Here is a 23,002-nt window from a genome sequence, read left to right as displayed (position 1 = left end):
GGTCACGACCGATAAAAGGTTGGGAACCTCTGTGTTAAGGGTAGTAACTGAGTTCTAGGGCTTTTTTAAACATAAAAGTTGGTGTTCGTACAGATACAAATTGTATTTTATCCATTTACTACAGAGGAAGTTGCATCTCCCCCCTTAACAGGGGCATTTTTTTCCCATTTTTGTACAAAAAAAAAGAAAAAAACAAAGTTGTGTTTAAGCATCATCTTCTGCTGCTCCCAGCCTTTATTTAGCTTTATTCCAAACAGCATGACTCTTAACCTGATTGCTAATCTCTAAATAGACATTTATATGTTCTCAGAATGTTGGAAGACGCAAATTGAAGTCAGCCTTGCCTATTTGAGTTATTGCTATATTTCAAAACAGCATGTTCCCTATAATTTGAGTCTATGTTCATTCTACAATGTCCACTGCATCCCCAGCCTGACAGCATTGTTTGGCTGACAGCATCTGTGAGCGACTGTGACAGCAGAATGTAATGGCACCGAGGCTCCCTTGGACTCCTGCTTGCCACTCCAGTAGTAAACTGCTAACTCGCCCTGATGGCTAATAACCCTTCATCACAGTTACGGCTCGCTGACTGAACCAAACGCAGCTTCAATGAAAAATAGATGTAGGGAAGAAAGCACTTTACTGTGGCCATACTGCAAAGTGGATCCAAGTTTAAATTCTGGTGTATTATCTCGCCTCAAGGCTTCCTAATTAGCCTCTCTCCTTCTCTGTCATAGCTTACGCTATCTTACTGGTAGAGTGTCTAATGTATTCAGTGAGCAAAAGGCTGGGAGAAAAATGGTCCTTGCCTACAAGCATAACTTCTCCTCCATCCATTCCTCGCACTCACCAACAGCTCGAGAAAGGCCGTAGACTCTTTGCCCGTAAGCATCCGTCTTATCCCAGATGTAGGTGTAAGCCAAGTTCGGCGAGGCGTGGAACCACTTCTGAAACAGGTGGCCCTCTACTGCAACCATCAGGTGGACCTTTAGTAGACCCATTGACACCACTGCTGGAGTCATGGTCACCTTGAGCAGGGAGCGGTAGCCCTGCGTCCTGGAGCTGATGTAGCACAGCTTTAATGTGGAGCCAGGCACCTCGATTTGCTCATGCAGCACCTGGAAGATAAAGAGAGAAGGACAGGAAGTGGGGATTAGAAGGATTAAAGAGACAGAGAGAAATGGGGGTCACGCTTCCACTGATGGCTGAAGGACAAGAAATGCAGGAAAAAAACAATGGATGAAATAAAGAAATAGGTAAGAGGGAACGAGAGAGGGGACTATGGAAGCAGTAGGAGGAGGAAGAGTGCTATAAAAGATAGACACATAGGAGAGTGGAAAGAGAAGCAAGGCAACCAGAAGGAAATATTAGCCGTCTGCCAGAGGTCAGCGGTACTGCACCTGAGTCTCCGGTATGATGGGTTTCTCCCCTGGCTTGGAACTGAAGAAGGAGGAGAGAGGGGATGCAATCACAAGAGGATCAGGCCTGACGAAGCCGCTCAGGTCACAGCCTGGGATCGTGTTCTCTTCTGTCTTAAGCACCAGTGTGTCCATAGCATAAAACTGGCTCCAGGGCAGCCATATGGTGCGCTCCTGGCTCAGGAAGGGGGCACGCTCGAACCGCAGAGTCAGTGACGCGCCACCGTTAGCTATCAGGTCAAACCTGAAAAGGTTTGCGAGAAAGGCATGTGGAATGAGGTACATAGGTGGAGTGGTGTGGTGGATGAATCATTTTTTTTTGTCTGCTTCTTCTACATAAAATGTGCTTTGTATCCTTAAGTGTAATGCAACAACAATCACCTGAAATAAAGGTCACAACATCATTGTTTATGAGATTTACACCTTTAAAACACACAACAAGCTGATGCATCATGAAGGCCACCATAGACATCAATATTATCTGCAATATGAATCAAGCAATGATCAAAAACACTTCAAATAAGAGATATTATTGGACAGTATCATTTAATATTTGGTCACTAAATCACCATTAACAGCTTTAGGTAAACGATCAGAGGAGACCAGGGTCACATAGAAAACTGCCTCATTTTTACAGGAAATTGCAGGAGCAGTTGAGTGTGTGAAACTGCTGTAGTCAGCTAGAAGAAAATTGCACTAAACAAGATAAAAAATGAGAACCAGAGCATCAGAAGCTGGGAACTGCCTCTGAAAAACAAGGTCAATTACAATGGTGTAAGAAGTTTAGACCTTTACTGGAAGAAAAAAAAAAAGCTGCAAGAAACCATTGTTGTGAGCAGAAGGCTGATTGAGGAATACAAGACAAAACGGCATGTTTCATGAGTGAAGGGCAGACTGAAATCCAATGAATCACACTTTGAAACAGCACATTACGGGTGTCAGCCAGACTAAAAATTATTAGAACTTGTGAAAAAGGAAGTTAGACAGAACAAATCAAATCAAAACAGGCAAACTCTCCAGAAGGTGTTATTCCTGTAAAGGAAATACAGAGACGTGTGAGATGAATTCATGAAAGGAAGGCTTTTTATTTATTAAAAAATGTACATTGCCATTTAAGTTATGATAATAAAAAAAAACCCACTTCATCATGTGTGTGTGAAAACATCAGTAACTACATGGTAATTCACATGAAGCTTCTGCTTTAATCCAGGGATTTTCTTTTTAACCTAATTTTGCACTATTATAGGATAATTACTATACATCCTAAAAAGACCAAGAGATGCTAGATCGTATCTCAGTATATCTCAGGTTGTCAGTAATCCACAGGGAGAACATGTAATATCTTCTTGTCTGGTTTAAGACCCAGGGGATACTTCCTATAAGGCAGCAACACTAACCTCAAATAAAACAAGTGTCCTAATCTAATCTGATCTAATCTAATCTGATCTAATCTAATCTAATCTAATCTAATCTAATCTAATCTAATCTAATCTAATCTAATCCAATCTAATCCTAAATGTCATGTGGTGAGGTGGTTTTCCAAATAAATAGGATGTGCTGTGTACATACATTCCATCCTGCCGCGTCAGCGTGTATCCGTAATGGGGATAGTTGACAAAAGACACGTTCACCCCCACCAATGGAGTCCCATCTGTAGTCAACACCTGACCACGGATTAGAGATGCCAAACTGGAAGAAGACAGAAGAGACAGAGAAAGGGAGCGAATGTCAATCACCAAGCCAACTCTTCTACACATCCATCATCCGATTTGATTAATCTCCCCATCCTTCAATCATCCAATCTGCCCATTGATTAAGGTTCTGCTCTTGCACCAGTCATTAATTAGAAACAATCAGCAACCCCCACCATCAAGACTAACTGGCATCAATCATGTAAACAAACCATGACAGCGGAGCAGTTTAATGTGTGTGTGCATGCATTCGAGTGGTTGTATCCTGCAATGTTGATGCGCTTTGAGCAAAAATTTTAAATTTCACTTTGATGAGAATTTTCCATTAAATCATTGAATTTTGGCATGTGTAAGTATATGAAAGGGTAAATCATCATCACCCAGGACAGAGTTTCACAGCTCTGTTAAAGCTACTGGGAATCTTGGCTCGTCTGGATTTGGCTTTGGGATTTGTTGAGGTCTTGGCGAGATCTGCAGATGATTCTTAAGTATTTTTCACAAGTGTGATACTGTGTCTAAAGATAGGATGTTTTCTATGGTGAACAAGTCGAACCTTCAGAAAAAGTGGTAACAAGCAATCGCATACAATTATGTTATACATGTATAATCTTACATGTCCAACTTTTACTCTGTGTTAGTTGCCCTTTTCTCAGATTTTCTCAGAACACTGATGTATAAATTCAAAACAAAAACTTTTTGTTTTTCATTTCAATTCCACTGGGCTTTGAGTTTTTGAAATAGTTAGATCTGTGAGGTTCCTCAATAATCTGAGTTGACTGAGTGATTAAATCCTGTGTTGGAACAATGACACACTTCAGCACGACGAATGACAATAAGACCACCTACAGCCAAAGGCAGACATGGGCAACTGGCGGCCCGGGGGCCGTATGCGGTCCGCAGTTTAAATTTGTGAAACCCCAAGAAAAGGCTCCCAAAATCACTGAAAAATACACAAAACTACTCTAGAAACACCAAAGACGACTACAAATATACACAAAAAAACCCCAGAAAAACATACAAAATGACAAAAACATAAAATAAAAGATAAATACACAAAATTACTCCAAAAACACTTAAAATGACCAAAAACGGTTTTAAATAATGACTCCAAAATACACAAAACAACAACAACGACACAAACCCTTTCTTCTTTCCTGTATTAAAGCTCAGATTGGTTATTATTCTAAATGCTGATATGAATGTTGATAATGTGGCTTTACTGCAAAAAATCAGAGATCATTACACCACTTAAATGATTGTGATATATAAGACAGGTTGGACAAAATGCTCATGCTCACCGTACCTTTCCTTACAAGGGTCGTTTTCACCTGGATAGTCCTAAAATAAGTGCTTTCTGACAAAGTCAACTAGTGTAGCTAAAGTGCAAACTGCTCGTCTACTCTCTGTCAGAAGGAGAACTTTGGCCGCTGAGGCAGCAATCCAAGCGTAACTAATAAATCTGCAGCACTGATAAATACTGTCAACTTGGAAACCTCACCTCAAATAAATCAAGCAGAGGCGATGGCCACCAGGCCAAATTTCAGCTTTTTGCTCAGTAAAAGCTGTCATCAGACAACTTGAAAAGTGGTGCTTGGCTGTTGCTCATGCTAATTAGCTTCAGCCTTATTCAAGACATCTATTGGCGTCGTTATTTCAAGACTTTAAAATACTGAAAAATCTCAAATGAAATACAAATTACATTTAAGAACTACAGAAGGTTTTGTTATTTGTTTAATTTAATCAAAAGTATATTTCTGTTGAGCTTAAGGCTTGATTTACAGTTTAGCAAAAGCATTATTATTATGTTAGTGATTTTATTGAAGACCCCAAAAGGCAACTGGTGAAGCTCCATGCTGGCAGAGCAGCAGGACCTGATGGTGTCAGCCCCAGAGTACTGAAGGCTTGTGCTCCCCAGCTCTGTGGAATATTACAGCACATCTTCAATCCTCACTGGTTCCTGTTCCAAAGACACCACATCCCAGTGGTTCCAAGGACTTCTGACCGGTTGCTTTGTCCTCCCACATCATGAAGACCCTGGAGATACTCATCCTCCAACCATCTGTCAGACCACACCTGGACCCGCTACAGTTCGCCAACCAGCCTAAGGTTGGAGTTGAGGACACCATCACCTTCCTGCTCAACCGCGTCTACTCTCACCTCGACAAGCTGGTGAGCACTGTGAGAGTCATGTTTTTCTACTTTTCCACTACTTTTAACACCAGCTGTCCGGCACTACTGGGTGAGAAGCTGACAGAGATGCAGGTTAACTCCTCCCTTGTATCCTGGATTGTGGACTACTTAACTGGCAGACCACAGTATGTACGCCTGTGTGTCTGACCAAGTGGTCAGCAACATCAGGGCCCTTCAAGGGACTGTCCTCTCTCACTTCCTCTTCACCACCTACATCACAGACTTCAACTACTGCACCGAGACCTGTCATCTCCAGAAGCTCTTGGATGACTCTGCAGTTGATGGCTGTACCAGGGAGGGGGACTAGGTGGAGTACAGGGCTGCTGTGGTCAGCTTTGTCACATGGAGTGAGCTGAACCGTCTACAGCTCAATGTGACAAAGACTAACTGATTGTGGACCTGCGGAGAACCAAGAGGCCGGTCAGCCCTGTCTCCATCCAGGGGGTCAGTGTGGACATTATGGAGGAGTACAAATACCTGGGACAGGTGATTGACAATAAACTGGACTGGGGGAAGAACACTGACTCCCTCTACGGGAAGGAGGGCAGAATAATGCTGAGTCCCACCCACTTAGTTTGATTATAGAAAATGCATTATACTCAATCACAAAGTAAAGTAAGTTGTGTTGTAACTCTGAAGTTCCATAATTACAATTGCTGGGTGAACATGAGAATCATTGACAAATACATGGTCAACCAATTCATTATTTTTTTTTCTAAATGAAATTAATATGAAATCAGTTAAAGTATTCTGTCCATTCAACATGTAGTAATAGTTCACTGATGGAGAGGGTGGACACAAACGTACAACGTCTCATTTGATTGTGCATTTCTTGCCATACCTGGAGTTGAATGGATTCTCGCCAGGGATGGTGTGGGTACTGTCCCGTCCCACAAGCATTTTGACGCGGTCGTAAAAAGAGCGGACGCGAGGCTGGGTCATTGGGCCCTGCTGGATGACTTGCAGAGGGTCACGAGAGCCCCGACACAGAGGGCTGTTCTGACATGGACTCTGAATGCAGCAATCTGGGTCCATGCAATCTGTCAGACCATCTGATAAAGAAAGGTAGGAAAAATGCTAAACAAGTGAAAAAAAAAAATCAAAAAATCCTTGTTTAATATTTTGATAGTTAGTGTTTTTGTGATAATTTGAAGTTTGGGTAACACTTTACCTGAAGTTTTATACATAAGGCTGACATCACGCTGTTATTATAATAAATAAGGTGTCATGAAGGCCGTCATTAAGTGTTGTTCACTAAAATATGACACCTTTAGAGCTATGTTGGCATTTTTTGGGTTAGGTGGAGGGATCTAGTGGGGTTAGGTAGGGTTAGGGTTATGGTTAGGGGTTAGGGTAATGAACGAGAATTAATGACAGGTGTCATGTCAAAATTCAATTCAACTTTATTTATATAGCACAAATTACAACCAAAGTCTTCTCGACATAATGACAGCGTATTGCCAACCTTATGTATAAAACGTCAAGTAAAGTAAAGTTTGTTTTGTCATCAATAGTAGAATATCATTCTTGATTCTTCGTATTTTTTTCATAAATATCTTGATCAGGTTTTATTCCTTTTGTAAGGAATAATGCTGTCTTGACTTTATTTTATTATTAATAATTTTTTTCTCTTTAGTTAAAGTTTAAATGTTATATTGGGGACCTTCTTCTTCAAGCCCCTTGAGGGTTTTTTGGAGTTTATCCTGGCACAAGTAAAATTATTGCCCATGTAAAGCGTCTTTGAGTGTCCAAAAAAGCACCATACAAGTTTGATGTATTATTATTATTGTATTGATTTCTGTTAATGTCTGTCCACTCTTAATATTTTTCTATTTCATCCTATTTTATTGTGCCAAACAAAAAAAAAAATGAAGTGAAAAGCAAAAAATTATGCGTTTTATTGGAATTGCCAAAAAACATAATTTCCCCCATTTACCTCCTTCATTGTCTTTGTTGTCAGCACAGGATGTCTCCATGGCAACGCTGCAGCCAGAGCCCCTCCAGCCTGTCTGACATTCACAATGCCAACTCTGCTGGCCCATGGTGCACTGGCCGTTCCCATTACACAAGTTTGGACATCCATCTGTGTGATGAAGATCGGGAGGGATTGGGGGGGAGGGATTAAGGTTGGGAGAAAAGAGAAGGAAGATTATTTAATACTATTATTGACATGTGGATACACACACCACGACAGGAAACAAGCCCATTCACTCACATACAGACGATCATATGGAGATATGACAGATCAATGGGTCTCACTCAAGGTCACATCCACCTGCTACAAACTGTCTGTGCTGATTGTTCAAGAATCAGTTGAAGTCAGAAGGTTGGTTTTATGTGTTTGAAAGCCTAAGGGTTAGCGGCTAAATATGTGTGTGTGTGTGTGTGTGTGTGTAGACAGAGGTGGATAGATCACCTCATTCACTTACTGGCTAGAGACTCACCATACATCGCACTCTCTCCCTCATTCATGTAGCCTGTTACTTATGAGTCAGTGTAGGTAATGGGATTCTGATGGCCTTAGAGTAATGCTTTCTCTTGAATGAATGAGATTACGTCCATGCATATATATGTGTGTGTGTGTGTGTGAGACGAGTGTGTGTGTGTAAGAAGGAGAGGGAAAAAGAGAGAGGGAGAGAGTGGTGTGTTTAACTCCTGATAAAATAAGAAAACCATGATTAAAGGACCCTGAAGCAAACAAATAACACAAGGACACACTGAAACCCAAAGAGACTTGAAGACAAGGGAAAACTAGACAAAGGCTGTGGATAATAATACTGCAATCTAGTATCTTATTAAATGAATACATTAAATAAAGTAAAGAAAACTTAAAATAACCCTAACCCTAATTCAACTTTTGGTATTTCTGGGCCAGAAGAGTAACTGAGGCAACTCGGTAGTAATGTATCAACACATCAAAAAACCAATTACAAGTTGCATCTTCTTTATTTACAAAAAAACAGAGCACGCAACCCAACATTTTGTGGTTTAATTTCAGGGTTTTGTGCAGGACTATCAGCATTCTGACAGCAGTGACATACTTAGCAGTTGCCAGGGAACCAGCGGTGATTTCTGCAAGTCACATGTGCAACACGCTAATCCTCAAAAATCTTAAACTTGAGCTTTTCTTTATCCTGGGGCCTATTTTAAAAGTAACTGACTGAAACTGTCTTCATCTAATAAGTCTTTTCATCATTTGCATAAGGAACAGGATTCTTGTCAGTGTCTTAAAAACACAAGCTTTGTCTGTATAAGTATTTTAACTTTTGGGCATGAATTATTCCTAACTCTGACACATGTTTGTGTCTTTGCCACATTACAATCTTTTAAGGAAGGCGTGTCAAACTCATTTTAGTTCAAGGGGCCACAGAGTGTATACAGGAAAAAGAGTCATTTTAACATTACTGTGCCCGTTTCCACTTCTACGTACGTACGTACAGCATACATAAAATACAAAATATGTAAGACACTGACAATATCCAAGCAATAAGTGATAAATATCAGTCCCAACAGGATTTTTACTCATTTCTATCTAATTAAGGGAAATATTATGTCATAATTTGAGGAAAACTGAAGGATTTTGTAAGAATCTTGAGGGTTTTTTTTTTACTGAAATCATGCAATATAAGCACTAACAAAACTGTGAGCCCCTGCAAGTATTTATTTACACAATGATTCATGTTTTCTCTTTCATTTTTACTTTTTTCTGCGTTCCGAATTGGATGCTCCAAAGGGCCGGATTTGGCCACCGGGCCATGAGTTTGACATATGTATTTTAAGGACAAATGATACAAACGGACATTATTTTCCCCAGCAGGATAAAGAGCGCTATACAAACGTGTTATAGTCATTTGTTCTTCAATGAGGAAGCAGGATCCAACATTGGAGCCTACCCCCTGGATGAGGGGCCACAAAATGTGCACAGTCATAAAAGACACTCACTTACACACGCGTCACAACCAGGTGATATGACCAGAGTTACACTGGGGTTGTGTGCGAGGGAAAATATGCAACTATGAGTTTATGAATGTGAAGAATTGAATATGAAACACTTTCCAGTGCTTAAGCTTTCTAAAAGCTTTCACTCAAGTAGCTTGGTAGGCTTTAGCCCTCGAATAAAATTGCTGCATCAATAAAACCATGCTTTGGGAATATAAATAGTGCAATCCAAGCCATGGCAGTGGCTAAATTAACTAGCATTTTACCAAGATTGGCACTTTATCATGTGTCTCCACCATCGCAGCATGAAGGGTAAGTTAACAAAAGGCTTCAGCAGAGGTGGTGCAGCATCTTGTTTTGGAAGATGGGCAGAGTTAGGGATGTTCAATACCTTTTAGCTTCACAAAAGGAGTCAAATCAAAGGTTTTATCCTTAATTATGACCATTTTCTGCATCATGGGACCACTCGTGATGCTGTATTAACAGCTAGGCTGAAATAGATTTTTAGCATGTATTGACCTCTAGGAACAAAGGCAGTTAGCAGTGATTGCCTGTTAAATGGAGTTGCCATTTAAAACAGCCAAATACTTATGAAACACCAGACAGGACAATCCATAGTGGGCATTGATTGGGTTTTCTGGACTGGCCAGCACGGGGTTGCTCTCTCTTCAAAGCCAGGATCTAGTCGATACCCCCTCATACTAACTAGAATAAAGTGGGTCTTCAGAATATTAAGTCCACCCTACCCAGTAATGTAGTTTGACTCTGATGAAATCCCCTTAAAGGAGAAGAAATTGCCTTGGGTTATGGGTCAGCACACACACTCATGGGTGGTATGAAGTATTGGAGGGTGTGTATGGTGGGGTGTTGGAGAGATAGCTTTGAAAGTAGAGACTGGGAGAGTGGGGACAGAGGCAAGAATAATGAGAACAAAAAAGTCAAGATATGATTCTAATAAGTCCCTCTTTCTCTGCATTCATTAACTTGATATGAAAAACTAAGTGCATTTCTTTACTTTGTCCCTTGTGGTTTTTGAACCTGTGCCCATGCTGCACCTGAGCTGCCTTTCCCATCTCTGTGTCCTGCTCTCTCTTTAACCCTGCAAGTTACTCTTTTTTTTTCTCTGGGCTGGTTCTTCATAAAACAATGAGAGCTTTTCCATTAAGCGTGCAGGGTAAGAGGACACGCTCAACGGTGCTCTGGGGACCTGTGCTGTCAGGCAATCTGTGCCGCTTGGCGCGAAGCGACAAAGGTTCAGCTGGAGGGATATCTATTAAGCATTCTTGTTGTGCGTGTGAGACAACTTACCCTCGACCTATACTCTTCTGTTTGCAGCGGTGTCTTAACCTTAGCCATTATTCTATTTGTCTTTGGATGAGCTCACAAAAACTGTTCAACAATCCCTAATTCATGTAGGCAAGGGCGACTACGATGTAATTTAGAACATTTGGTCTTAATATGTTTGTAGACATATACACACACTTTAGGGTGGCTCACAAAAATTCATTTTCACCAAATTTTGTGAGATTGCTTTTTGCCTTGTTCCAATTGACATTGTAAGCATCTGTACCAAAAATAGAGCCAATTGTTGCCAGGGTTGGGGTCAATTACATTTTTGAAAAAATTACCTTTTCAAAATCAGAACTCATACTGTCCTTTTCACACTGAACTTTAAAAGTTTAATTTGTTTTTATTGGACTCATTTAGGTTATTTTTCAGGGTCTTGTAATTATTATTGAAATTATTTTATTTTATTCAATTGTAGAATACTGTAGATATTATGTTGAAGGTTAAAATGTATGTAATCAATAGGTTAATAATAAATGGGTCAGTTTTTCTCATACCTACTGTTGCTGACTGTTGTTCTCTGTTTGAGTGACATCACTTGATCAAGCCTTTTCTAACATTCCACACTACAAAATAAGTAATTAAAGTATGTATGATCGTATCGGTTCAATATCGGCCAATACTTAAGACAGCAATATCGGTATCGCATCGGAAGTGAAAAAGTTGTATCGGGACATCCCTACATTTTTCAGTGACAATTATGTTTTCAATTACCCATGCTCAATTACAATTCAATTGCAATTACAGTAACCAGCAATTTTTCCAATTACAATTTAATTACAATTATTTTTTATCCTGTAAATACAATTAAATTCTAAATTGCTAAAGTTCAATTACAATAACTGAGCCTGAAATAATAAAAAAAAAAACCTTCCTCTTGTGTTATGATAACGGGCCCTAAATCAGCTGTAAAATGCATGAAAAAAAAAAGTATATATCATTTAATTTCTTTCCTATCTATTGATTACCTTGTTAGACTTCCTAATCAATGAAAAAAACATTTTTTCACCATTTTGACATTTTTTATATTTCAGGAATAGAACTGTTCTATTGTTCTTACTCATTTAGTATAAATACAGGGAGAAACTAATAAACACCATACTTACCTTTATATTGTTCAAGTATCTGTGAAAGTTGCTCATTCTTTGGTTGAGCAATAAAAGTTGGGAAAAAGTGTGCCACCCATTGCTGATGTTATTTTGGCTCAATTTTTGGTACAGATGTTCAAAACGCCAATAGGAACAAGGCAAAATGTGATCTGGCAAAGTTTGGAAAACTTTTATTTTTTATTCCATCATATTGTGAACCACCCTGACACACAAACACACACACACACGCACACACACACACACACACACACGCACACACATGTCAGTGTGAAACTAACCATTTAGTTCAACAACATTTTTGCCATGTGTCTATGTATGAAGGACCTTTGTATAGGAATACCTGAGCATGTATGAGTTTACAGTATTCTTATTTAAGGCTTTACATCTGAATAGTTAAGAAATATTTACGCTCAGACACATGCACAACCACACATTCACAGCACAGCCCCTTTGACACTGCTGAAACCACGATGGGCTCTACATTACCCCACAACACATGAAGTCTCAATGACAGCCAACCCTTGCTGCAGTGCACTAGCTGAGTGTCAGTAGTGCACTGCATGGAGGGAGTCATCATTGATGTCGGCACCCTATTCTAAGGACAGAGAGCACCACAGAGTCTGCAGAGCCAAGCCAGGCCAACTATACCCACATACGCAGCAGCTATAGCTTCTACCACCACAGGCTAAAGAAACAGAACACCAGAGTCAGATACGGTACCTGCTTTGTCAACCATGCTCCCATGGTCTGCAGTGGGAGAAAATGCGCAAAAAAGATAAGAGATGGGGAGAGTAGTTTTAATTAATGCAAACAACATCATACAAAAAAACTAAAATGAAGTACAGACAAGCTGCCATAAGCTAACAGTGAAAATGTCTGGTGCTCCTGAAGTGTGCTTTGTGCCAAGCTGAGGCCTGACAACTCTTTGATCTTGGTCTGTGACTGCAGTCAAAGCTGCCCTACTTTCTGATGGGGGATGTTGGGAGATCACAAACTGTTTTTCCTCCTTTGAAAATATATATATATATATATATATATATATATATATATATATATATATATATATATATATATAGCCTATATGTACTGTAGGTGTGTGCGTGTTGTGAGTGCTCAGAATTTGGCGTGTTTCAAATGTCAAACATCTGGTGACAAATGAAACTTGTGGGTGAATCAAAGGCACCTGACACTCATCCATCCAAAGTGACAGTGATGTCAGTATGAGACAGTGAGGGAAGGGACACACACACAAGCACAGAATCCCACACCCAGGTACGAGTGTGGTATTTAATGCACAAAAACGTAAACAATGTGAGGGAGTTATCTTTAAACACAGTGGGGGTGAGGAGTCTTGCTTATCACAAATCTTTTTTTTGTTGTTTAAAAGGCTATTGAGGCGCTAGGATACCTGGGATATGTTAGTTAAAAAAAAGACATCAACCCTCACACCCCTGGAAGTTTGGTGTTCTCTGTCTGGGTGCTGGTGATTTTGTGCATACCAAAACAAAACAATGACATTGAGACATTGACACACCACCTCATGGGCGACAGTCACACGCTCGTTAGTCACTCTCCCCAAAAGACAGAAACACCAACACTTACCGATGGTGCAATGCTCTCCGTTCCATCCCTGGTGACACTGGCACTTCCCGTCCTTGCAGGTTCCATGTTTGATGCACAGCGGGTTGCACACACGTTGGTCGCAACCTGCTCCAGTCCAGCCTTCCTCGCAGCGACAGGCTCCCCCCATGCACACGCCATGGGTTCCACAGTCAACTAAGCACACCTCTGAAAGGAAATAAGATCAATCTTTAAAATGATAAAAATAATACACTGAAAGGAATTATTTGACGAGTTGTTTAATCTACAACGACATATGTTATCATTATACTGTATAATGATAAATATACTATATCGATTTGATGAGCTACTTAGTCTACAATAATATATATAAAACATTTGTATGACAATATAACTGGAGTGGGTTCAACACCAAAAAAATGATATGGCTTAGTCAGACTCGTGTTGGGTGACTTTATTGTGTAGGTCCGCCCAAAAAGTGCAAAAAATGGATATACCGACACCAGATCCATGTGCAGTTCTTTGAACAATATTTACAGCTTTCTCAGTCTTTTTACTGGAGTTGGTACCTGCCATGTACTCAGCTCCCCTTCAAGCACACACACTTGAAGGGGAGCGGTAAGGAAAAGCCGGTCTGAGTGAGTGTGCGTGTGTGTGTTAGCGTCGTGGCCTCCCCACGTTTGCTAACGGGGCTACTCCGTCACAGTAATACATGAATATAAACTACTTGATGAGTTTCTTTGTTTACAATGATGTGTAATCTTTATACAATGAAAAATAAAGTATATTAGTATTATGAAATAGATATGTATCTTTTAAATAGCTCTTAACAATATAACAGTACAATCCTTATGCAATGATACACATAATATATTAGTATTATGAATAAGATACCTATCTTTTTGTCACATGATCTCTCTTGCACAGCACATAAACACCTGTTTTTACGTGATTTAATCATGTTCTGATGAAGACATGACATCCTTGTATTAAATAAAAGATTTTTACACCTCAAGAGTGCCTCAGATCTGCCGCTGCTACTTTTGTTTTACTTTTTGACATAATGGAGAGGCAGACCACTGATTCCCTTCCTCACATATGATCAATCTTTATCTTCAACAGGTTTTGAAAATGTTTAAAAAGTTGTCAATGGGGAGCAGCTCTAAATTCACACTGGCACTAATGGTTTAAATCTCAAAATTAAGTGACAGTTTAAAATCCTTTCGTATGTGGCCTCGGAAAATGGGAGTAATCAAATCTGCATTCACCCAGTTACAATTCTCCATCATGTACCTTTTATTAAGATTACTGATTGCAGTTCTGAGATGATTAGGTTTATCTTTCTAATCTTTCTTTACAGCCTTTGTCTGGAAGGCTGGAGCGATGCAGGAGGTGGCAGTGCATGTTGTGACGTGTAAGAATAGTGCTAGTGTTCCCAGGATCCCTGGGGTGTGGGGTATATAGAGTAAATGCAGACATTTTGATACACACTTGCTAAGGGATCCTGCTGAGTGAAACAATATTGTCTTCTTTGAAGCTAAGCATGGCTTCTCTTAAAAGAAATGCTCACACTTTCTGCTCCAGACTGAGGATGAGAATCTTAAGCTGTGGTGACTGCAACCCGCTACAATTAAAGCTTAACGGCTTTGCTTTGGTATACAAAGAGCCGAACAAGTTCGCTATCCAATTAAAAAAGGAATTAAAATATATCTACAACTACTGTCCATTTTTTGCGTGGTTTAAAGGGACATTTGGGAATTTTGAAGACAATCAACACCAGGCACCCTGGAACTTTCAACTCCTACCTCTTTCCATTTCTGGGCAACTTTGTATGTCACAATGTGCATTGCACACAAGCATTAATACACTTAGCAATTTTAACAAGCACTTTCAGCTACATTTCATTAACTTTATTACACCAAAATCCCTTTATTAGCTCCTGAGGTATTACACCATCAATTTAATCATCTATAAAAACCCATGAGAGTTGGGCTCCCAGCAGCTTTCACTGACTACAGCTCAATAACCCCCGTGAAAACCAGGATTGGGTGAGGAGCCAGTAAGTTGCTGTGAGCAGCAAACAGTGTGCTGACCTGGGATCTCTCCCAGCTGTGTTCTTCAAATGTTTAATCATTCATGGAGATCAGGGCTCAATACGTGGGCTTTGTGGATTGTTGTGAACTAATAAACGCATTTCAAAGTAGTTTTTTTTTAACGTTTCTTCTTGTTATTATTAAAATAGCCATTATCATTACCATGTTTTTGTTACCTCTTTATATACAGTAAGTTGTAGCCACAAACTGCTGATTCTAGCTTGTGTAACATGAAAACCAACAAATTAAACTATTGACATAGATGACAAGACCTTTTTTCTTAATGTCATTTCTTTTTATATATATATATATATATATATAAATTAACATTTATTTGTTCCAATTTTCTTGTCTCATTTTTGTTTTCATTCAATGACTCATACACCAGTTTGCCACTGACTTTTACTTTATATATACTCAGTTATTGCTGCTGTATTTACCTCAAACCTATGGTGATGAAAAAAGCCAACTTAAGTATAATATCTGGTCGTACTTATTTCAAATATTCATAATTACAACAATCTGTCTTCACCATATGGTGATATTGAGAGATGTCTCTACGTAGATTTTAATAGTGAAAACCTGCCATATTATAGTGCTGCACATGTAATTCAGCTCAGAAAATACAACAATTGTTGTACTTTGTTGATATTTGAGCCTGTTGTAATTTTAGCAGTATTATTTTTTCGGTGCCGTCGACTTTATCCAAACCCAATTTGAAAAGCAGAACAGTCTGAAATAAACTGACAAACTAATTAGCCATGCAGCGTGGGACCAGCAAATATGTCGTAGCTGTAATTAGTAGCTGATTTTCCTCTAATATGACTTCTCAACCCCATCCTCTACTCGACAGATTTGAGTCTCTTGGCTATTTTGCAGTCACACTCACCCATGGAGCAGTCAGGTCCCATCCAGTTGGGGTCACAGCTGCACAGCCCCGTGTCGGGTATAAAGGCCCCGTGGCCGTGGCACTGATCTGGACATTGAGCCCTGGGAAGCTCGCAGTGAAGCCCTCCCCATCCTGGCTTACAGTGGCACTCTCCATTCACACAGATTCCATTATTAGAGCATGTTGGGTCCAGACAGTCCACTGCATGAGGACACACAAAAATTTAAAAAAACATGCTGAGCAGTTTCAAAGCTAATGTTAAGAGATTTTTTTATTTTATTTATTTTTAAAGACGTGGAAAATATTTACTCTTTACAAGCTTAAAAATCATTCTTGGCTTATAAATGAGTCATATCCATTGATAAGATATTTAAAGAGTAACTAAACCCCTGCTTTCTCCTGACCTGCCACTAAGAGGGAAAATCAAAAAATGCCTTGATTATGGGCGTGGCTCCTCGAGCAGTTAAGACACGCCTCGTCTATACTAGAAAATTTCGATTGAACTATCTCGCAACACATTACTCAATATACTTCTCTACTCACTCTCCTCTCAATCCAACCTGCTCACCACAGATTGTAGAGCCCACAGGTGCTAGTTTTTATAAAAGGGGCGGGGCTAACAGTGCTTGTTTGTGACGCAAGATGGTCCCAGAACATCACATGATCTTGTTCTCAGGCAATAGCAAAAATCAAGTGTAATAGCCGAGTTTCATCCCATAGGGGGCCGTCACACGGTTTACAAGTAAATATGCCAAATTTAAATACTTTGACAAAAATGTTGGACGAGGATCAATCAACAACACTACTTCATACACAAATACATTTGTATTCAGCAAAACAAAGTGCTTTTGGGTTTTAGTTACTCTTTTTAAGGTAATGGGAATGAGTTAAAACGTCTACAATGAGGACATTGTAGTAAAACGGTTTCACTTTGACACTTGATTTTGTGTGAATTTTGTGTGTGCGTGGGTGCATTTGTGTGTGTGAGTGTGGCTGAACATCAAGGAAAATCTGACACTCAAGGTCCAAGGAATGAGTGAAAACCAATTTGACAAAATACCTCCTCTCTGCACACACACGCACACACACACACACCTCCTTAGACCTACTGTAATTCGCTCAGTCGCAGTCTCTCTCTTTGTCCTTATGTGTGTGTGACACCCTCCTCCCCCATCCTCCTCCTCCTCCTTAAGCATGACTGACCCAGCTACACTGCTTCGCGCACACAAATTAATAAAAGCACACGCTTGCACATAACCTCGGCCCTCCATTTCTGTTTGCCTGGCAGAAATGGTTGATCACAGTTATCGATTTTCATGTCGCTGGCACTTCAGGTAAATTGTTTGAGGGACTCTGCTGTGATGAATATCAGTGGAGGGGAGAAAACATGGCTGAGAGAAAGACAGAGAGAGAAGAACAAAGTGTGGAGTGGGAGAACGCTGACCTTGTTCACAGGTCCTGTGTTTTGACTCCTTTTCTTATTATCTTTTTTTTTCCTTGACAGTCTAATTTCACTTCTTCTTCTTCTCTTTCTTTTTTCCAATCCTTTCCTTCTTCATACATATTCACCTCCTGCCACACTTAGTCCCCCACCACCCCGTTCTTTTATTCCTCCCTCTCTCTCGCACGCTATCTGATGACTGAGAATGTGGTGCGCAGATCCTTCTTAACGAAGATCAATAGAAGCGATCTCGACTCTGAAAAAACCTCTGATGTGCTTAACGGCAGGATCATACTTCATCTGTATATAGTGGGAATAGGCACTAGCTCAGGGCATGACAAGGTGAGTATGTGTGTGTGTTTGGTTGGGTGGGGAGCTTGTGTAAGATGCATTTGCTGTGTTCTTGTATTTTTGCGGAATGGTTTAGATTTGTAAGTTGTGAAATGAGATTTCAAACTCTCTGATGCAAAAAATGTACCTGTGCAACAGTGAGTTAATCAGAGTGTGACATCAAGAATTACCATTGAATGGAAATGTCTTCATTTCTAGCAATTTATTATTATTATTTTCTAATTATTTTTCAAGAGAGTCCTGGAAGCAGTTAGGTTTAAGGGACTTGCTCAAGGCCATACAATGGATTTTAACTGGAGACCCTCTGGTTACAAGTCGGCTTCCTTAAGTAATAATAATAATAATAATAATAATAATAATAATAATAATAATAATAATAATAATAATAATAATAATGCATTGGATTTTTCCATCAGTGATCCTGATCATGGTGCCATAATCATTCACAATTTAAACCTTTTTAAGAAATGTATATCCCTGTTAATAATGATACAGTAGGTTTAAATGTACGGGCACCTCCATTTTTTTTTTCCTCCAAAAAATCACAATGAAGTGGTGAGTCAAATTTCAGAAAGATCGGTCAATTACAACCCGAGATATGAATTTTTGAAATTTCGCCAATTATGAGAGATAGGGATTTTTAGATTCTTCAAAATGATCCAGAATCAGTATATTGATCCAGATCCCCTCCAAAATTGAATGAAATCTTCTTTGGCATAATGTCTATCTTTAGTTAAAATTTAAAAATCCATAATGTAACCCGGCTAACAAACAAACACGGATCAAATTATTAGTACTTTGGCGAAGGTAATGAAGAAGCAGTTGGACACAAAGCGTTATTAAATCAGAGCACGTAGTTGTGACTTATACATCACACAGAGACCTTTTTGGTTAATAACCTTGAATACTTGCATTTTAAGCAAAATGTGCAAAAAAATTGAACAATTTCAAATTGTGTTCACCTGTCCAGTTTATAGTGCATTTTGAGTGCATTCTAAAAGCTGCAACACATATTTTTGTAAGTAGTGCAATTATGCATTTATCCTTTCTCACCTTCTGCACAGTTTTGCCCTTTGTAACCAATTGAACACACACAGTTTCCATCAGTGCAGGAGCCATGGCCGCTGCAAAGGGGGTCTATACACTGTGTGACGGGGATGTCGCACTCGGGTCCTTTCCAGCCGCTGTAACACACACAGGAGCCTTTGTCGTACTGACCGTTGCCGCTGCACAACACAGGGCAAGCCGCTGGAGGGGCAGAAAATAGGAAAATGTCAGAGATTAATAACTCTAAAGTAAATAAAAAGAGAGAAAACATTAACAGGCTTTTTAAAGCATGAAGAATCCATGTTGGCCACCCACATGCACACACCCTCCAGGCAGGAGGGCGTATAGAGTGGTTAAGGTGCTGGAGAGTGCCAATGGCATGAAGAGTAATTACAGAGAGAGGTAACTAAACTATTCATCAAAGCTGTCTATCCCAGGTGAGCAGAGAACCAGGGAGTCGTTAGCTAGGGGAGCTGCCATTCATCATCAGTCATCTTGTCTCGGCTCCACCTTCGGGCCATGCGCCATCTTACTGCTGTTAATCCTCTTTACTCTCTGCATGGAGCCAAACTGTGTCCGCTCATCTAATTAGGCAGTTGAAAACGACACTTTCTCTCCTTTTCTTTCTTTTTTTTCAAGACTTTTGAAGAACAGATAGTACCTTTGGAGCAGTCCATGCCATGGAATCCTGGGAAGCAGTGGCACACACCAGAATTACACTCTCCGTTTCCATGGCAATTGCGCGGGCACTCTTGCACAGAATCTGTGAACGAGACGAAGTGAGACAGAGAAAGAGAGGGAGATGAAAAAGAAGGAAGGGGTGAGATAGCACGCATCAAAGCGTTCTGTTGGAATCATTGATGCCATTAATTTTTTTTTAAGATATTACAAACGGAGCCAATGCGCTGCAAGTTTCACAGTCGCACAGGCATCAAAGTCTGCTCTCAGATACCCATAAGGTCTTCCATCTCAGTGTGTTTTTTATGGTGCGCCTCAAACGCATGGCATCTTTAAAGCTGCTACACCCCAATAATCTTTTTTATCAGATCAAATCATGGTGTATGCCTCATAGATCAATGAATCCAACATCATTTACTTTAAAAAGGAAGGAAAGTTTGTTATCATCTCCACCGTAAACGCTCTGTTTGTTGACATTTTCACGCATTACATATGATTTTATCTAATAAAAAATATTTGGGGAAGCAGCTTTAATTTAAACACCGAAGTCATGCCAAATATAAAAAGACAGATTGTTTAGGCTTTGTTTCCCCACTTTTCTTTGTTTTGCTTCATTTCTCTACAGCTCCTGGCCGACAAAAGGTCACGAGCACTTTATCTTGGTGTAGATGTTCGGTTATCGATAGCTTTTAGATTGCGTTTCCTGAAACTTTTTTCACTCTCCAGCGCTTCCTAAACCTATTTAACGAATTCGAAAATGATGCTAATCAATGGGAAGCTTTCTTGACTTTAATCCATCTTTTCTTTTTCTTTTCACATGCTTTTTCTAAAGTTCCACTCCTTACACACAAAAGCATTATTCAGTCTACCCATGCCGCCTCTATTTCCGACACTTCCCGCTCTCTTTATGGCCTCAAGTCATTCCCCCCCAAAATCTAAGCCCCTTGTCTTTCCTCTTACAACTGTCACCCTCTTTATCACTCTCCTCTTCAGCCTCTCCTCCTGCCATCCTTCACTCCACTTCATCCCATTCTGGTGATGCCCCTACTATTATGTCTTTTCCTCCGGCTACCCCTTTCACCATTCACTCTCATTCTTCCCCTCACCCCATCTCTCAACTCTCACTGCTGTAAGCTCTACCCCCAGATATTGATGGTTGAAGGATTCTTTCACTTGACTTGACTCTTTTCTATTCATCCAGTTTATTCTCACACTTGTGGCTCTGGCACCAATTGAATGTGCAGAATGAATTATTTAAGAATGCTGTTTCAAGTTCGAAAATCTTTTGGTTTACAGGGATGCGGCGCTGTGAATGTTCAGGTGGGGATTCAAACCAAAATGGCTGTTAAAAACAATTTCTTTTTTAGAAACACACTATACTTTTGTTCAAGCTAGTTTTCCAACGTTATTGTGCCAAACTCCCCAAGGTGGTCCCTCCTTTTCAATTGTGCTTGCTCAGTTGTTGGCAGTTAAATGCCGCGGAGTGCTTTTACACATTGTGAAAGTTTAAAACTACTGATAAACTCAATAAAAAATTTATATTTTCCCTCTGCAATGACAGCCAAAATCTCCTTTTTTCCATTAGCTACTGCTTGGGTTACCAGTCAAACCACGCCCAACTTTTAATTTTCTCTAGGATCATTTAAAAAAAAAACCCTATTCTGCCTCACCCATGACATTAGTGCTGAAGGAAACCATCTCCTCTCTCCGACCATCATTGTAGAAGGCCAGGTGCCATGCACCGGCATCAAGGTACTGCAGGAACACCGCCTCATTAAGGACAACAGTTTGGATGCTCCGCCTCTCCCGTGGAGACTCCACCACACTCCACTTCTCCTTCCCATCGAGCCGCTCCATATAATCGTACTGCACAGACAAAAGCATAAGGGAAGGACGAATGAAATCTATGATTCAACCATAAAGTGCTGTGAAGTGTCTCTCTAGCTTTGGAAAATGACTCCTAGCTTTTGGCTAGAGGGAAAGTAAGTCTTAAAATTGCCAGAAAAGCATGAAGACAGAGCTCCTTGTGGGTTGTTGCTCTATTTGTGCTTGTGGAAACACTGCAGGGACTGTTTTTCTTTTTGTTTTTTTTCTTTTCTGAGTCAACAACAGCATAGTTTTTGTAGCTTAAGTCAGGCCAGGCGGCAAAACAGTTATCTGAGTGCAATTATGGCTTCCTACAAATGGAATTCACTGTTAATTGAGTAGTTTCTAATTAATAGGAAGCAGTAAAAGTTACATTACTGTGAAATTTAATTAAGTGTAAATCTTAGTCCAAATGAGTTTTTAAAACAACACTTATAACGAATTGCAAATAAATCTTAACATGTCTCATGAAACAAGCACATTTTCAAATGTAACTGCCAATGTAAAAGATGAATGGGAAGACTGTTCCTCCATTATGAAGCTTTTAGAAGGAATAAAAGAGCAATGGTGAGATCATCATTTACGCCCGAAGCTTTGTGTTCCCGCACCAAATTTTACCTGTGCGTGCGAGGGAGGCAAACCCTTGCGTATGTACACTCCGAACAGAGCATCCTTGCCAAGAGAGATGTTGAACTTGAGGAACTGTGGTTGGCTGAGGTGGAGCAGAGACCTCCAAAACACCCCCGGGGGACTCTTGGGTCACCCGTCTGCCGACCTCGATGTTTCCTGTATCTATGCTGCTGTTCCGGCTCGCCCATGGACCTGGAGCGAGGAGAGAAACGAAGCAACAGCATAACTTCTGATTATACGCATTGATTGGAAGAGTCAATATTTATTCATTTCAGTTTAGTAGAAACAATCAGCAATAAAATACAAAACTGTTGAACAGCAGAATTTGTGGTTTGACCTCAAACAATGCATATTTTGTTCGGAAATCATTGTTGTTGCTTTTGTGTAAAAGTCTGTAACTCTGTCGACTGCTGTCTGGGCTGAGATGATAGAGGGCTAATGCAACTGCAGAACAGATGGGCACGCTTACAGAAAAACACAGCATCCCACAATCAGGTCAGACATCTAACAGCAGAGCGTTGGGGCTCAGACGAAAAAAGACCAAGTGTGAGAGGAGTGCGTCTGTGTGTGTGTGTGTGCGTTGCGTGCGCTCGTGCGAACTGGCAGCGAAGAAAAATAAAAGTATCAATGAGAAGAACAACAGCAGCATCTGGTCGAGAGGCTTGGGAACACAACCCAACCCGACACAACACAACAGTCATCTCATTAATACAGAATACAGACACGGAGCAG

General features: G+C 40.1%; 1 protein-coding gene across 1 annotated transcript in view; it reads right to left on the bottom strand.

Moving 5' to 3' along the window:
* The window catches only part of tenm2a (teneurin transmembrane protein 2a), a 256,251-nt gene that overhangs the window by 19,611 nt on the left and 213,638 nt on the right, over window positions 1-23,002 (bottom strand). The window contains 13 exon segments of the mRNA XM_028458813.1: window positions 851-1,118; window positions 1,401-1,662; window positions 2,988-3,107; window positions 6,141-6,351; window positions 7,236-7,382; window positions 12,415-12,441; window positions 13,297-13,482; window positions 16,258-16,458; window positions 19,103-19,297; window positions 19,758-19,859; window positions 21,445-21,640; window positions 22,259-22,391; window positions 22,393-22,462. Of these exon segments, the coding sequence (XP_028314614.1) occupies window positions 851-1,118; window positions 1,401-1,662; window positions 2,988-3,107; window positions 6,141-6,351; window positions 7,236-7,382; window positions 12,415-12,441; window positions 13,297-13,482; window positions 16,258-16,458; window positions 19,103-19,297; window positions 19,758-19,859; window positions 21,445-21,640; window positions 22,259-22,391; window positions 22,393-22,462 (2,118 nt within the window).

This window comes from Gouania willdenowi, chromosome 10, assembly GCF_900634775.1.
Source record: "Gouania willdenowi chromosome 10, fGouWil2.1, whole genome shotgun sequence".
NCBI classification, from domain to species: domain Eukaryota; kingdom Metazoa; phylum Chordata; class Actinopteri; order Blenniiformes; family Gobiesocidae; genus Gouania; species Gouania willdenowi.
This window is presented reverse-complemented; position numbering and strand designations above follow the sequence as displayed.